The sequence below is a fragment of the Mesocricetus auratus genome, unplaced genomic scaffold, assembly GCF_017639785.1.
Source record: "Mesocricetus auratus isolate SY011 unplaced genomic scaffold, BCM_Maur_2.0 Super-Scaffold_100031, whole genome shotgun sequence".
NCBI lineage: Eukaryota > Metazoa > Chordata > Mammalia > Rodentia > Cricetidae > Mesocricetus > Mesocricetus auratus.
This window is the reverse complement of record NW_024429212.1, coordinates 14,081,332-14,096,113: the sequence shown is the minus strand read 5'-3', so window position 1 is coordinate 14,096,113 and position 14,782 is coordinate 14,081,332. Positions and strand designations below refer to the sequence as shown.

The following is a 14,782-nucleotide window of genomic DNA, read 5'->3' as shown; positions in this document are numbered from 1 at the left end:
TTCTCAGGGCGAGAAGAAACAGGAGCCTAGGCTGTCTTCAAACCTGTGATCCTCCTGCCTGGGCTGGGTGAGACAAGTCCCCGCCTCATCGGACAGGAGGCTAGGTGGCTGAACTGGGTGGGGCGTGTGGTACATTTATTGTCAAGTAAAGTGTGACTTGTACAGAAAATAAACTAGGGTCAGCCAGAGAGTTCATTGGGTAAAAATGCTTGCTGTCACGCCTGAAGACCCGAGTCAGAACCCCTACAAGTCACCTCTGAGTGCCACACATGCATGCACACACATACACCAAATACATGAAGAACCCTTGTTAAAATATAGGAAAGAAGAAGAAACTACAGTCCTCCGTGTTGTGTGCACAGGGAGCAGGAAGAGTGAGGCCGACAGACTTCCTTCACAAACAGGGCTTCAGGAAAACCCTTACTCAAGTGAAAGGCAGCAACTGTGAGAATGGCCACAATCCGTCACTTGAGCTGAGGGGTAAGGACAAGTCTGCCTGGGAACAAACAGACCAGACTTAGGGCAGGCCTTTGTGAGCACGTGGAAAGAACTCATTCCAGTCAGACACGAAGGCTGTCACACGAGCAAAAAGCAACTCAGCTCCTCCCCTCTCAAAGATAGTATGTCTCCAGCACACGCTAACCCCAAACTCAGAGTCCTCCATCAGCCGCTGGGATTAGTACTGAAGCTTTTCTTTCAGCCAGCAAGCAGAAGCAGACCCCGTCCCCAAGCCCGTGAAGAAGCCACAAGTCTATAACACAGTGTAGTACAATGAAGAACTGTGCAGCCATGTAGGGACGTATGGCTGCAATGCAGACAAGACTTGAGAATATACGGCTTGAAGAAGCCAGAAAGCACCACATACTGCAAACACGGAAAGTTCAGAGTAGAACAGTCCACAGAGATGGAATACGGGAGTGGCTACCAAGGGCTGGGGGGCGCTAGCCAAAAAATAATAATAATAAAAAAAGAGCAGTGTGCATGTGTGCACGCTTGCTAACAGTTCTGGGGTGACAAGAATGTTCTGAAGTTAATCATACTAACAAACACTAGCTGGCACAAACTCAGTGAACATATGGCTGATATTTGAATTATAGCTCAATAAAGTTTTTTGGTTTTCTGTTTCAGACTCCCAATGGCCCACCTGCCTGAGCCTCCCAAGTGCTGCGATTACAGGTGGTATTGTAACTTGGCATGTTAATAACGTATTTATTAAAAACTACTATGATATGCCGGGCAGGGTGGAACACGTCTTTAATCCCAGCACTAAGAAGGTGAAATCTTTTGTGAGTTCTAGGTCCACATAATCTATATAGAAAGTTCCAGTCCATCCAGGACTACATGGTGGGACCCTGTGTCAACCTCCAGCTGTCCCTTCCCCTACTGGAAAATAAAAACAAAAAGCACTTAAAGTCACTGGTGACCCCTAATGTTGACCTGAAAATGGGCCCCACCCCCCCTACGTAAGAGACCAGATATGAGGCCTGCCCTGCTGTCGCTACTCTGTGTCCTTGGACCTGACGCGTCTTCTCGGGCATTCAAGGGTTCAAGTGCTCGGTGGTTAAGAGCACTGACTGCTCTTGCAGAGGGCGAGGGTTGGAGTCTCAGCACCCACATGGCGGCTCACGACCGTCTCTAGCTCCAGCTCCAGAGGCTCTGACCCCCTCTTCTGGACTCCTGCACACAGTGTGCACATTTACACCCAACTTCACAACACACATTCACTTAAAACGACGAATGAATAATGGAGTTCCCCAAGAAATTAGGATAAAATTCAAAACTACTCCTTCATGGCCCTCCTGGGTGAGCACCACACTGTGGTGACACATTGTTTATGGCTTATTAAAGCGTGCGTAGGGATTCAGAAAGCAAAGTCAGCTACAAGGTATAGCGATCAGGCAGTGGTGGTACACACCTTTAACCCCAGGACTCAGGATTAAGAGGTGGACCGATCTCTGTTAGTTCAAGGCCACACTGAGCTACATGAAATCGCTCCATTCCTAAAGAGAAACAGCCCCCACAAAGATGATCTCAGCACTTGGGGTCACACCCCTTTAATCCCAGGACTCATGGGACATATTTAAGTCAAGGTCTCAGAGTTGCCATCCATTCTTTAGCCACACTGAGGATAGGAAATCTCAGGATTCTCCAGCCACACTGAGGACAGGAAATCTCAGGATTCTCCAGCCACACCGAGGATAGGAAATCTCAGGATTCTCCAGCCACACCGAGGACTGGAAATCTCAGGACTCTCCAGCCACTTTGAGGAAGGCGTAGCAGTCTGGGATTTCATTCTGAGGCTTGGTGAAGAGTTGGCGGATCAGCCCTTTCAGCCTGAGCTGGAGGTGAGAACTAGTGGCCGGCTGCTTTGCTTTTCTGATCTTCAGCTTGAAGCCCATGACTGTCTCTGGGTCCTCTATTTTCACGCTGCCTCAGTTCCTGTCTCCTAACCCCAACTTCCCTCGCCTAACTGACCTGTCCACCGCAGCCTGGTCCTGAAGCCTGTGCCTATGCCTAGACAGTCTCTGGGTTGGCCCCTCCCCATGCCTATCATCTCCTCAGAGGATCCCAGAGCCTATGCTGAATCCAGGCTTCATGCATCTGTCTTCTACCTCTGCATTTTAAGGTCCACTAGGAGAGAGATGTTCACGTTATCTTGCCCCCAATCCTGAACTGTGTTTGCCCCCTATAAGTACCCAGCGAAGGCCTCACCCCCCAGCCTCAGACTGTTACAGTGTCTGAGACAGAATCTCCAAGAAGGACTAGTTATCCTAGGGCGGGTCACACTGCAGTCAGGTGCCCAACCCCCCTCCTTACTGCTCTCTCTGCCGAGGGCTGGCTGGAAGCCGGGACGCAGTGCCTGCCTGGGAACCCCAGCACCGGGCAAGAGGGCCAGGTGGGAGACGGAGGGCGAGGCATGAACCGAGGCCTGAGCACGGCCCAGCCCCCACACACTCTACAACCAACGCCCAGCCTCAAAGCTCCGACACAGGAATTGTTTCAGGGGAAGCTGTGTAGTATGGGTCTGCACTGGTGGTTTTGTGGGAGCCATCAGAGGAGGGGGCCTCAGCTGAGGGGGCAATGCCTTGATGAGGACCAGCTGTAAGGATTTTCTCAGTTAGCCATCATGGGGGGGGTGTCCGGAACGTGGTGGGTGGGGCCATCCCTGGGATCTATTAGGTGGGCTGAGCAAGTCAGTAAGCGGCTCCCCTCCGTGGCCTCTGTATCAGCTCATGCCTCCAGGATCCTGTCTTGTTTGAGTTCCTGTCCTGACTCCCTTCAGTGGTGAACAGCAATGCTGAGGTGTGAGCCTAATAAACCCTTCCCTACCCACCTCGCTTTTTGGTCATGGTGTTTAGTTACAGCAACAGAAACCCTAAGACACGGCCTGAGAATGCTTAAACACTTTGTACACAGTAGGTGCTCCATAAATGCTCAAATGGCCAAGTGCAGAGCAAACAGCATTTTTCTTAGTGACACCAAGGCCTTGGGCCGACCCTTGGGACTGCAGGGTCCCCGCTCACTGGCTCTGGTGGGAGTGAGTTTTACCCCTGGGAAGCTATACAATGGGAGTGACCCTGCCGTTCCATCTGAGGGCGTCTACGGAAGATCCATTTGGGGGTGTACGGGGTAACCGCATGTTCCAGAGAGCCTTCAGCTAGTTGGGGGACTACCAAACAAGTTTCAGACACCTTACAACAGCCCTAACCCAAGCCAGGTGTCCAGACCCAAGCCCCGTGGGCTACGGAACAAGCATTAGCTGACACCGCCTTTGTCGGCCTGGGTCACTGCTCTCAAGACGCAGCTAGCCAGAGGGTCCTCTGAGAGCCTGTGTAACTAATGGAACAGGAGGCTGCCTGAGAAGGATGCACAACGGACCCCCATTTGCTGGTCACTGACGGAGGGACCCAGGCTGCTGGAGCCCGGCACCTGATACCTAACCCCCCCCCCCCCGCAGCAGAAGGGGGGCAGATTCAAGCAGCACCTGAAACTCGGGTGGCTAAAACCAGAGAATAGGTGGCTGCAGCCGTCAGGTCCGTGGTGTCATGTGTCAGGGGAACAGCACAGCTATCGTATTCAAGCACCTAGGATGTCACCCAACACCGCACCAGTCACCAGCACGTGCCAGGCTGGCCCAGCGTTTTGCTCTTTGGGGACACTAGGGACGGAGACACAGCTCAAGGTGTCAAAGCTGAGGAACATGGCCACCACGAGGGCTCACACTCTGCCTCAGGCCACATCCCATGAGCTCACCATGGTTGTCACTGGCACTCCGCACCCCTGGGATACAGAAATCTATAATTATTATTGTCCCCATTTTAGCCACCGAGGAGCTTAAAGCCCGCAGGAAGGACGGAGACTAATCTTGGAGTAACAAAGCCAAGACCCAACCCTGTGTTTCTACCTGACCTGCAAGGGTAAGCAGCTCTATCCACTGCTTGGTCCCCAAAAGCCCAAAGGACTTGTCACTCATACTCTCATGAACTGCACGCACCCCCCAGGGCTCGGGCAAACCCTTCCCTAAGCAGCTGTGATTATCAGAACCGGCTCCTGGAAGCCCCCCGTCATCCTTACTGGTGTCCTCTGGGGCCGGGTCCTGCTCAGCGCTGGCGTAGGTGCGCAGGAACTCGGCGAAGGCCCCGTCCTGGTCTAGCAGCTCCTGGTAGGAGCCCATCTCTGATATCTTGCCGCCACTCATGACAATGATGACATCCGCTTGGGGCAGGTAGCTGACGCCATGGGTGACCAGGATCCGTGTCTATGAGCAAAGCAGAGACCTGACCCCATCAGCACCGAGAAGGAAACTGTCACAGCCCTACAGAGACCAGAAACATTAAGAAGTATCTAAGATCTCGGAACCTGGTGGCATTGCTCAGGTCCAAAGGCTCTCTCTCTCTCTGTCTGTCTGTCTCTGTCTCTCTCTCTCACACACACACACTCACCCCCCCCACTCCCAGGACAAAGCCAACAGCACCTGGCCTGGACTCCAGGGATGGAGACAAAATGAGCCTCCGGCTAGAAGCAGTACTGGAGGGGCAGCGCACAGAGAAGGCTGGCTCCATCAGAGAGTTGGGGAGACTACTGAGAAGGGAACTAAGACAGACACCACCCGAGAGTGGGTGAAGGAGCAGTGAGGGCAGAGCATGAGCGTGCATCGACAGCCCGGTGCATCCGACAGCCCGGTGCATCCGACAGCCCGGTGCATCCGACAGCCCGGTGCATTCGCGGGGTTAAGAACTAAATTCAAAGCCTGTGCATGCTAGGCAGGCACGCTACCACGGGGCTACATCTCTGCTCTCCGTTTTTCAAGACAAGTTCTTGCTATGTAGGCCAGGCTGCTCTAATCTTCTGACCTCACCCCCCCCCCCCCCCCCAGTTCTGGGCTAGCAGATGCGCTCCACCACGCCCGACTCTTGATGCCTGTGTTTTAGACAGTAACTTTCCCTACCCTTCCAGCTCAAAGCCACCACCAAACATGGTCTATGCTGCACGGTCCTGCTTGTCTTGCCATGCTGAGCAGATCCATGCGTATTGACTATTAATAGGTGATAGTCCCTTCTTGAACAGCCAGGTGGCAATTCCATGCTTTAGAAGGCACACACAGTACACCACCTCTAAGGGAAAGGGTGGGAATACTTGCTTTGGTTTTGCTGTTTTTCCAAACCTCAACATTCCTTCCTATGCACATAATTAGGAAGAACCAGTATGTTCCTCTATCACCCCCACCCCCCAAAACAAAACCAGGTCACAGTCTCTGTTTCCTCTCTGGCTAAGGCTGGCTGAGCCATCTTCCTGCTCCAAGCCCCCTGCCCCGAGCTTCAGCCCTGCTTGGCTGCCATGGGAAGGAATGACAGACTTACTGAAGGTCTGGGTGGTCTCACGAGGAAAACGGTCCTTTAGCCAGAGAGGCAATGAATTCAGGTAGCACCATGAATTCGCCCTATGAAGACCCGGTAAGATACCTGTCTTGGGGAGCTCCCACATGGCTCAGTTCATAGAGTGCTTGTCACACAAGGACCCGAATTTGATCCCCAGAATCCACGTGAGGAAGTCAGACATGGTGGCAGGCCCCGTAGTACCATTACCGGAGAATCAGAGACAGGAGGGTCTGTGGGGGCAACACACTGGAATAGGTGAGCTCCAGGTTCAGGAAGAGACCGTGGTACCCAAGTGAGGACATCCATGGTTGGCTTCGGGCCTCCACCCGCATGCATGCACACACACCAGTACACACTGTACAGGCTGGCTTTGTGCGTCAACCTGACACACGTTAGAGTCATCAGAGAGAAGGAGCCTCAGGTGAGGAGATGCCTCCATGAGATCCAGCTGTGAGGATTTTCTCAATTAGGATCAATGGGGGAGGGCTCAGCCCGTGTTGGGTGGGGCCATCCCTGGGCTGGTATAGTCCTGGGTTCTGTAAGAAAGCAGGCTGGCCCGGCGATGGCTTTCCATTTCTGTCACTCAGGGCGACGTGTTTTGGTTTCTTCATGTAATAGCATGTTTAAGAATGACATTCTTAGCTAGGCAATGGTGGCTCACGCCTTTAATCCCAGCACTTGGGAGGCAGAGGCAGGTGGATCTCTGTTAGTTCAAGACCAGCCTGGTCTACAGAGCAAGTTACAGAATAACTAGGGCTGTTACACAGAGAATGAGAAACCCTATCTTGAAAAATCAAAAGAACAAAAAACGAAAAGTAAGAAAGAAAGCAGGCTGAGCAAGACATGGCCTCTGCATCAGCCTCTGCCTCCAGGATCCTGTCCTGCTTGAGTTCCTGCCCTGACTTCCTTCAGTGATGAAAGCAATGCTCAAGTGTGAGCCTAAGAAACCCTTCCCCTCCCCAACTTGCTTTTTGGCCATGATGTTTGGTCACAGCAACAGAAACCCTAAGACATGTACATGATGCACGTGCACGCACACACACCACACACACAACGAAGCCAAGCCCAAGAATTGAGGACTTGTCCAGAGCCATGCTGCAGCCCTCAAGTCCTGGCCTGGGAGAGTACCTTGCTCTTCAGGAGGCCCATGGGACCAACCACCTTCTCAAAGATGTGCTTCCCAACGTGTGCGTCCACAGCCGAGAGGGGGTCATCGAAGAGGTAGATGTCAGAGTTACAATACACAGCTCGGGCCAGGCTCACGCGCTGCTTCTGGCCCCCAGACAGGTTCACACCCTAGGAAGACAGTGAGGAGGGTGGGTTTCTTGGGATCCCTGAACAGTCCCGAGGGACCACATGATCATACAAGAGAGGGGACAGGAGAGCTGCTGAGTGGGGTGCCTGACCCCCGGCCAGTGCTCAGGGAAGGGAAACAGACAGACAGGCCTGCTGACTGACACAGCTCTATTCAGCCCAGCTACTCAGAGGCTGAGGCAGGAGGATGGCAAGTTCAAGACCAGCCTGGGCAACGTCTTGAGGGAAACGTAAAAGGAGGGCTGGGGGGGGGGTGCAGCTCAGTTATAGAGCATGCGCCGGACTCATAACGGGCTCGGCCTGGTCTCTGGTGCCACAAGAAAGAGGTGGTGTCGGCTGATGACAGCTCCAGACGCATCAGCCTACAGAAGCGTCTGTAGGAAGGTTATATTATGCTGCAGCCTACATCACTACTGTTGCTGTAGGCACCCGGTCTGTGGTGAGCTTCTCTCTGAGCTACCATTCCTAATGCAGCCACACAGGAAAGCCGGCTGTACCCCGAGTGCTGAGACCCAGACGGTACTCCGCTCGCGGAGGAAGGATTCAGCCCTGGGCAGCAGCAGCCCACCCCCCTCAACAGGTGACCAACTCGATGGCCATGGGACACCTATTGAATAGACTGCCCAAGCCTGTAGAGACGGCCACTCCCTTCCTTTGCAGAGGCTAGTCCCTGGGCCTGCCCAGATACACTGTCTTCCTGTGCAGTGTATCTTCCTGTGCTGGCCCGCCGTAGTTATCTCCCGCATTTTTTATTTGATTTGGTTTGGGCAGTGTGGGAACAGAGCTCGGGGCCTTTGCACATAGTAAACGAGAGTTCTACCACTGAGCCACACTGTTAGCCATTTTTTCATATTTTACTTTGAGGTGGACTCTTGCTAGGTGGCCTAAAATCAGCTGCAGCAACCAGGATTAATTAATCTGCGAGTGAGTGAGAGAGAGAGAGCTGTGTAGAGCTGTTGCTACGTAGAGGAGCTACGCCTAGAAACTGTCTGAAGTGCTGTGTGGTGAATGAGCTACGTGAATGGGATGTGCAGCTGCGGCTGTGTAGAGGTTTGTAACTGGAACTGAATACAGAAATATGTAACTGGGCAGGCGAGGGACGTGTGTATGGAAAGAGATTATTTAAGTTGCCCTAAAGAGAAGGTCACCATCAGGGAGGTGTGCGCTTGCGCCTTTTTTCCTTAGGTTACCAGGAGAAAGTTTATGCTTCTTTATTTTTCCCCTCAGACACAAAGGTCTAGCAACCCTCAGATAAGATTTTTCCTAAATCCCAGTACTCTGAGGTCTCTATTGTCCTGGTGCTGACTGGGTGCTGGCCCCAGTAGTCAGCATTATTTTGGCACCAGAAACAGAGGACAATGTAGAGATGGCCAGGAAATTACCCACACGTGAGGAAATGCCTCTCATGCACCTCTGGGAGTGCTCGAGAGACACGCTTCTAACGGTCAGCCTCGGACAGTTCTCACTCGTGGGTTCTGCAGACCTCTCGGTCTCCAGCACCAGGCACGCATGGCTGAGTAGATTAATTCCCTGCTCTTCCTAATGTTTGTGTTTGTCTTTCCCTCAGAAGGAGCCAAGCAAAGTTTCAAACAGTTCTGGCATAGAGAAATAGGAAGAAAAAGTGTGTCTCTTACACTGTTTCTGGAAAGGAAAGTGTTAACTCCCAAACTGCTCGCAGCAGCCTGGGTTTCAGTTTGAAGCTGCCCTTCCATCACTCTGGGCTGTCTGCCTGCAAGCTGGTCAGGCTCCATAAGCTAACTGCAGACTCCAAAGATGAGCTGTCTCCCACGTTTCCTCCAACCGCCTTCAAAGTTCTAAAAACATCTCTTTCTCCCCATCTTTCTCTTGCTGGATGTGGGAGCTTTTTGCTCGTTTACAAAATCGCATCGGAAAGTTCCAACTAACCCTATAAAGACCCCTTTACCCCCTTCACCGCTCCACGCGAGTCCCTCCCGAAGCTGCGTGCTCGCTCAGATGAAGATGGCCTCCCCCGAATAGAGGAGGCCCAGTCTTCTCTCAAGGGTACACGAGTAGCTGCGCTCGCTCCCCTGCTAGAACCTCCACACAGGCTCTCACGACCATTTCACCAGAAAGACATCTTCCTGTGATGTGGGGATTCTCTTTGTATCTCTGCCTTTCCCCCCTTCTTCTGGCTGCCTGTAGTCAACCTCCTAGGTTCTCTGTCCATGCCTCCTCCCCTGTCTCCTAGTCTCTCTCCCACAGGCTGTTTCATTTGAAAGTCTACTTGCCTTCTTGTAACAATGCCCTCCTACCGTGAAGGAACGGGCGATACTGTGGCCACGGTATGCCTCTCTGTTGACTGGTTCCGAATGCCTATGTTGCCTGTTCTCTGAGTCTTGCTGGCAGCCCAGATGTGCACATCTCCTACTTCTGCGCTTCCCAATTCTCATGTATCCCTGAAAACTTTTCCTCTTATTTTTTTTGGTTTCTTCACTACACTTACTTTATTTCCTGATACACTATAAAAGGATTTATAATACTAACAGCCTACGTATTGTGTTTATGATTAAAAGCCTTTGTTTCAAACTAAAAGAACTTCAATTCAAAATTATTATTTTTTAGGTTAAATCTAACAAATAAAACTTAAAATTCTGGATTTACACAGACAACTAACTTATAAACAGTTAAGGATAAATTTACTTAAATTGAGGATAACTAGGAATGCAGGCTGATGAGACATGCTAAGAAATGTAAACAATTCCTTACTCAGCTCCCTGACATTTGAAATGTTTAAGTTTCCCACTATAGACAAAACTGTGCCACGCCTCGTACTTAGGGCCGGGGTTTTGTTCTAGTTACACTTCTGAGTCATTTAGGTAATATTTCCATTTATGGGGTTTAAAAATAATTTGCCTTATTATCAAATTCCAAATAGACGGCAGCTCACCAGATAAGTTTCAAAATAACTTTTTACTACTCCCTTGTTTAAAGAAACTCTCCCTACATGGGCTGCTCTCAATAAATAATCACCTACGGCTCTTGATGAATCAGATAAAGAAAAGATAACGAAGACATAAAAATATGAAGGGTTAAGTGCGTCATGGGGGCCTGAGAGTGTTGTTTTGGGACTGAGTAAGTAGTTTGAGACATAAAAATGTAAGTTTAAGTTGTAAAGGTTTGAGTACAAGTGAAGCTTATGCGGGGTAAAGACTTAGTGTATGGGGATATACGAAGAATGATTTGGGAAGAAAGAAAGAAACTTAGGACATGTCAAATGTGAGTTATTGGGATAGGTAAATGCGAGTTATTGATCTGAGGATGAGAAGACAACGGGTCTTAATGTCAACATTAATTAATAAAATCCTGATAAACTATTAATTTGGCTCTGACAAAATACCACCACCATTACCACGACCACAAATAATAATAATGTTAATTTATCTGGAATGTCTGTCTCTTTAGGAAGGTTCTTTTGTGACAGTGTGGGACTGCCCTCACACTCTCCCCTAAATTTTTTTTTAATTTAAAAAAGAAGATTCTTAGAAACTTCAGAAGATCAGTTTGAAGTCACCAACACCCACAGGTGGAGACAAACTTGAGAAAAGTCTTACCAAGCCGCTGTTTGATTCCCCGCCTGGCCTATTTCCTTAAAGGGATCATCTCTCTCTCTCTCTCTCTCTCTCTCTCTCTCTCTCTCTCTCTCTCTCTCTCTCTCTCTCTCTGTGTGTGTGTGTGTCTCTGTCACTCTCTCTTTCTTTCTCTCTCTATTGGAACTCCCCTTTCTGATCTGCCAGGACCTTGCACTTAAAAATTCCAAATGCACACCTAAGAAAAGTTTCCTCTCTAAAATCCCTTAACTTCATGTTCTGCCATTAATATATATTTGTTCCAGCAGATTTAATTCTAATGAATTAAAACTGCCTACACATCCCTGGCCCAAGATCCCACAGAGCCAAGACGACAAATGAAGCAGCCCGCTCCTCCCAGATTGCCCCTGCATTCCAGCCGTGAGGACCCCCAACTCTGTCCCGTTATCAGCAGGAAGCAACCATGAGGGATTTCTGTACCCCTGTGTCACTTACCTCTTGCCCAGGGACTGGACTACCCTTAAAAATGCTGTTACTGATTGTGTAAATTCTGCCCACGGTCCTGATAATGTTTATTTCGTCACATAGTATTGTTATGTGCTTCTGACAAGTGCTCTGTTATGGAAATCTTGCCATGTATACTGTGAGACAGAGTGGCACAGCCCTCTCACTGCCAAATTGGTTAACTGCTTGGATTACAAGTTTACCGATACTTATCAGCGCCAACCCAAAGGATCCCCAGACCCACACCAAGTAAAAGACATTTTGCATCAAATGGGCAAGTTGGTAGGCAGGTCCTTGGCTGGAGACTGGGGGCACACAGACTTAGCTCTCCCACGAGGCCCCCGTCACGGCGACTGGCTGCGCCCCCAGCACACACACAAGACAACCTGCCGCTTGCAGGGGGTTGGGAGGCAGACCTGCGGCCTTCCTCCAAAGTGACAGTGAGCAGACGACCAGAGGGCTTACGAACCTCTGTCTCTTTGCTGTGTGGCCCTGAGCCATGCATGGGGCGAGCCCCCTAACCTCAGCCAGCCTCCCTTTCCTCAGCCATCCACGAGCCGCTGCACACACATTTCAGGCTTAAAAGGTTAGCATGGCAGGAGAGTGAAGGAGGGGTGTTAGCTAGCCCAGGGCTGTGTGTATCCTACTCACAGACACACGTCTGAGGTGTGACTGACAAGGGGAGTCTCCTCTAGTGTCTCATGCTCTGGGCGGGACTGTATGGAAAAAGCCCAGCACATATTATTTTTTTTACTCTCTTGGACTCTGCATCACCATTCGGGAGGCTCCCACCTGGTTGGCTGCTGACACCTCAACTCAGACAACAGCACCAAGAGCCAGATGGTGTAGACCCACACCAAACTCACAGAGCTTGACAAAGGAGCGGAGCCACGGGCTGGAGACAGCACGCCCCTGACAGCTCACTCGCAGGAGGACAGCACTTTGTGAAAGGCACTGACGAAGTGTGCGCCTGCTTGTTACACAGCAGCAGCTGACAGCTACATGCTGTACCCATGCCACACTCACCTTCTCACCAATCTCTGTCCGGTCCCCACTGGGCAAGATTTCCAGATCTGGGAGGAGGGCACAGGCTTCCAACACTGCCTTGTAGTAATGCTCCTTCAGGGGGTGCCCAAACAGGATGTTCTCTCGGAGAGAGTCGTTCTGAATCCAGGCCTGCTGGGGCACATAGGCCACAGAGCCCTGCGTGGCAGAGGGTGGAGAGGAAAGACAGACTTGATGAAGAGACAGTAGCGTACACCTGCCTGCAAGGCTGCCCGAAACACACAGCAAGGCAAGAACAGGAGAGCACTGATCCAGAGGGGGCATCACAGACGAGGAAGAAACAAATCCAGTTCTTTCAGTGGCAGGAAGACCAGCCTGACTGGACACGGGTGAGTCGTGGGAGAGGAGGGCAGGCAGGAAGACAGGCGACAGGAACCATTCACACTGGGCTGCTGTCATGCCCACCTTTATCAAAAAAGGTGATGGGGTAACAGAGGACTCTAAAGAAAGGGAACAGAAATCTGGATCTAAAAGCTCAGAAAAATGACTCAGTTGCTATTCTGACATTCCAGTGTCTATGAGCCCCAACGTCAGGGCATCCCCGTTGTAAACCTCACAAGATAATCCATCCGCAGGCCACGTCTACCAAGACACGGGGAAAAACTAGTGTTTTCAATATACTGAAATCACCAGCTACAAATAAATCTTGGACTCAAAACATCATTGCCTGGGATGGTAGGAACCCAGGAATTACGAAAAAGAACGCAACATGGATGTCTAAACATGACAAGCAGTTTCCCTTTGTCAGCATTTTTCACGTTGCCTGTCCACTACTTAGAAGAAACAATAGGACACATCTTGAAGCGACAGGTATTTGCCTGGCCCCAGACACTGCCCACTTACTTCTAAAAGAGCACTGAACTAGCGAGGCAAAGATCTGAATTGAAATCAAACAGTGACATCAGCCTGCATCCCCAGACTTGAGTTCCCAGGAGAAGGGGTTTCGGATGACAGGCAGGTTCGGGGACACACGTCTGGCATGGGCCAGCATGGGTTTTGGTTTTTTTGTTTTGTTTTGTTTTTTTCTCTGGCTGCTCCAGACGCTACTGGCAACACTGTATGGAGCTGACTTACACAGCAAGCCCAGGCCTCAGAGGGAACAAGGGACATGCAGGAAGGCCCCAAGGGACTTCCGCTTACAGCAGCCCAGACCGCTTCATGCAAAGTTTGGCTCAGCGTGAAACATAGTGCACCTCAACTCTAATCCCACTCTTCCCCTCCAGGCCCAGGTCAAAAACTCAACTAGCACTAAGGATTCAAGCTGCATTTCCGCACATCCGGTTCTGAGATAACTCCAGCCACACCAGTCGGCACTGGTGATATTCTGTTTACAGGACGAGACCCAGAAAGATCCAACAGAAAGAAGCCAGAAGGCTCCGCCCACACAGACTACAGGGTAGAGAGTGGAGGGGGGCAGCTTGAACCTTGAGGGGATGCGAGGACACACCCAGGGATTTTCAACTCCCCCCCCACCCCGTTCTGACATTTCAGGCAGATACATCATTGTACTTTGGCACCCTAGTGCCCCCCTTAGCGTCTTCCTCCCTCAGATAGCCCCCCTTCTGCTTTCCAGCCGCACACACAGGAGGATTATTCAGCCGGGGAAAGGGCTGGGGATGGAGACCATCGTGTGAAACAAGGCCAGCTCAGAAGGCAGAAGCCCGGGTGCTCTCCCCTGCGGCATAGCTGGGCGCCTGTTTACTGGCCACACTCCGCGACAGCCCAACAGCCGGGCGAAGCAAGGAGTGGCTGTGTTCCCACGGGAGCAGAGAGAATGGGGGTGGCAGAAGGAGAGAGGGGCTGCTCCCGGACGAGCCCTCCTCCCGCACCACCTCCCCCCTCCTGGCCCCTACCTTGAGAATCACGTGGCCCTCCACCTTGTCCATCTCAGCCAGCAGGGCTGACAGCAGAGACGACTTTCCGCAGCCTACCTGGCCCACCACGGCCACCAGGGCTCCTTCGGGGATGGAGAAGTTGATGCTGCAGGACATAATAAGGCGTCTGAATGGCACGGTGCCCTCGGCCCTCCCTGTTGAAGGTGGCCCACACCCTGGCTGATCTGCTCAGCGCCTGGAGACCTCCGGGCTGTGGGGAAAGGGCGGCCATGGCCTGAGGAACCCAAAGTAAATGCGCCACGAAGCCTGGCCAGCACGGAGCCTAAGGGCTACACGTCGCTCGGGAGAGGTGATGGAGGGCATTCGTCTTGCCGGGTCTACAACACTGTCCCCAGCGACAGCCACCTTCAGTTAACTCAAATTCTTAGGCACCTGGGACTGGCTGAGAAAGTCCGCAGGACAGAAGACCAGAGTGTCAGCCCAGAACGAAGGGCTGTGTGAAGAGACCAGAGCTGAGTCCCAGAAAGACCTCATTAACTCTGAACGGTCCTTACGTCTGTGTGTGCACGCGTGTCCACAACGTGTGGACGTGTGGTGGCCAATGTGTTCCTCAGGCTCTGTCCGCCTTGTTTCTTTT

General features: G+C 51.5%; 1 protein-coding gene across 3 annotated transcripts in view; it reads right to left on the bottom strand.

Moving 5' to 3' along the window:
• Window positions 1-14,782, bottom strand: part of Abcc1 (ATP binding cassette subfamily C member 1) — a 113,139-nt gene that overhangs the window by 20,612 nt on the left and 77,745 nt on the right. For all 3 annotated transcript variants that reach the window (XM_040733399.1, XM_040733400.1, XM_040733402.1), the window contains exons 16-19: window positions 14,164-14,290; window positions 12,272-12,448; window positions 7,008-7,175; window positions 4,576-4,759 (exon numbers count right to left, since the gene is read on the bottom strand). In XM_040733399.1, coding sequence (XP_040589333.1) covers window positions 4,576-4,759; window positions 7,008-7,175; window positions 12,272-12,448; window positions 14,164-14,290 — 656 coding nt within the window. The remainder of the gene's footprint in view (window positions 1-4,575; window positions 4,760-7,007; window positions 7,176-12,271; window positions 12,449-14,163; window positions 14,291-14,782) is intronic.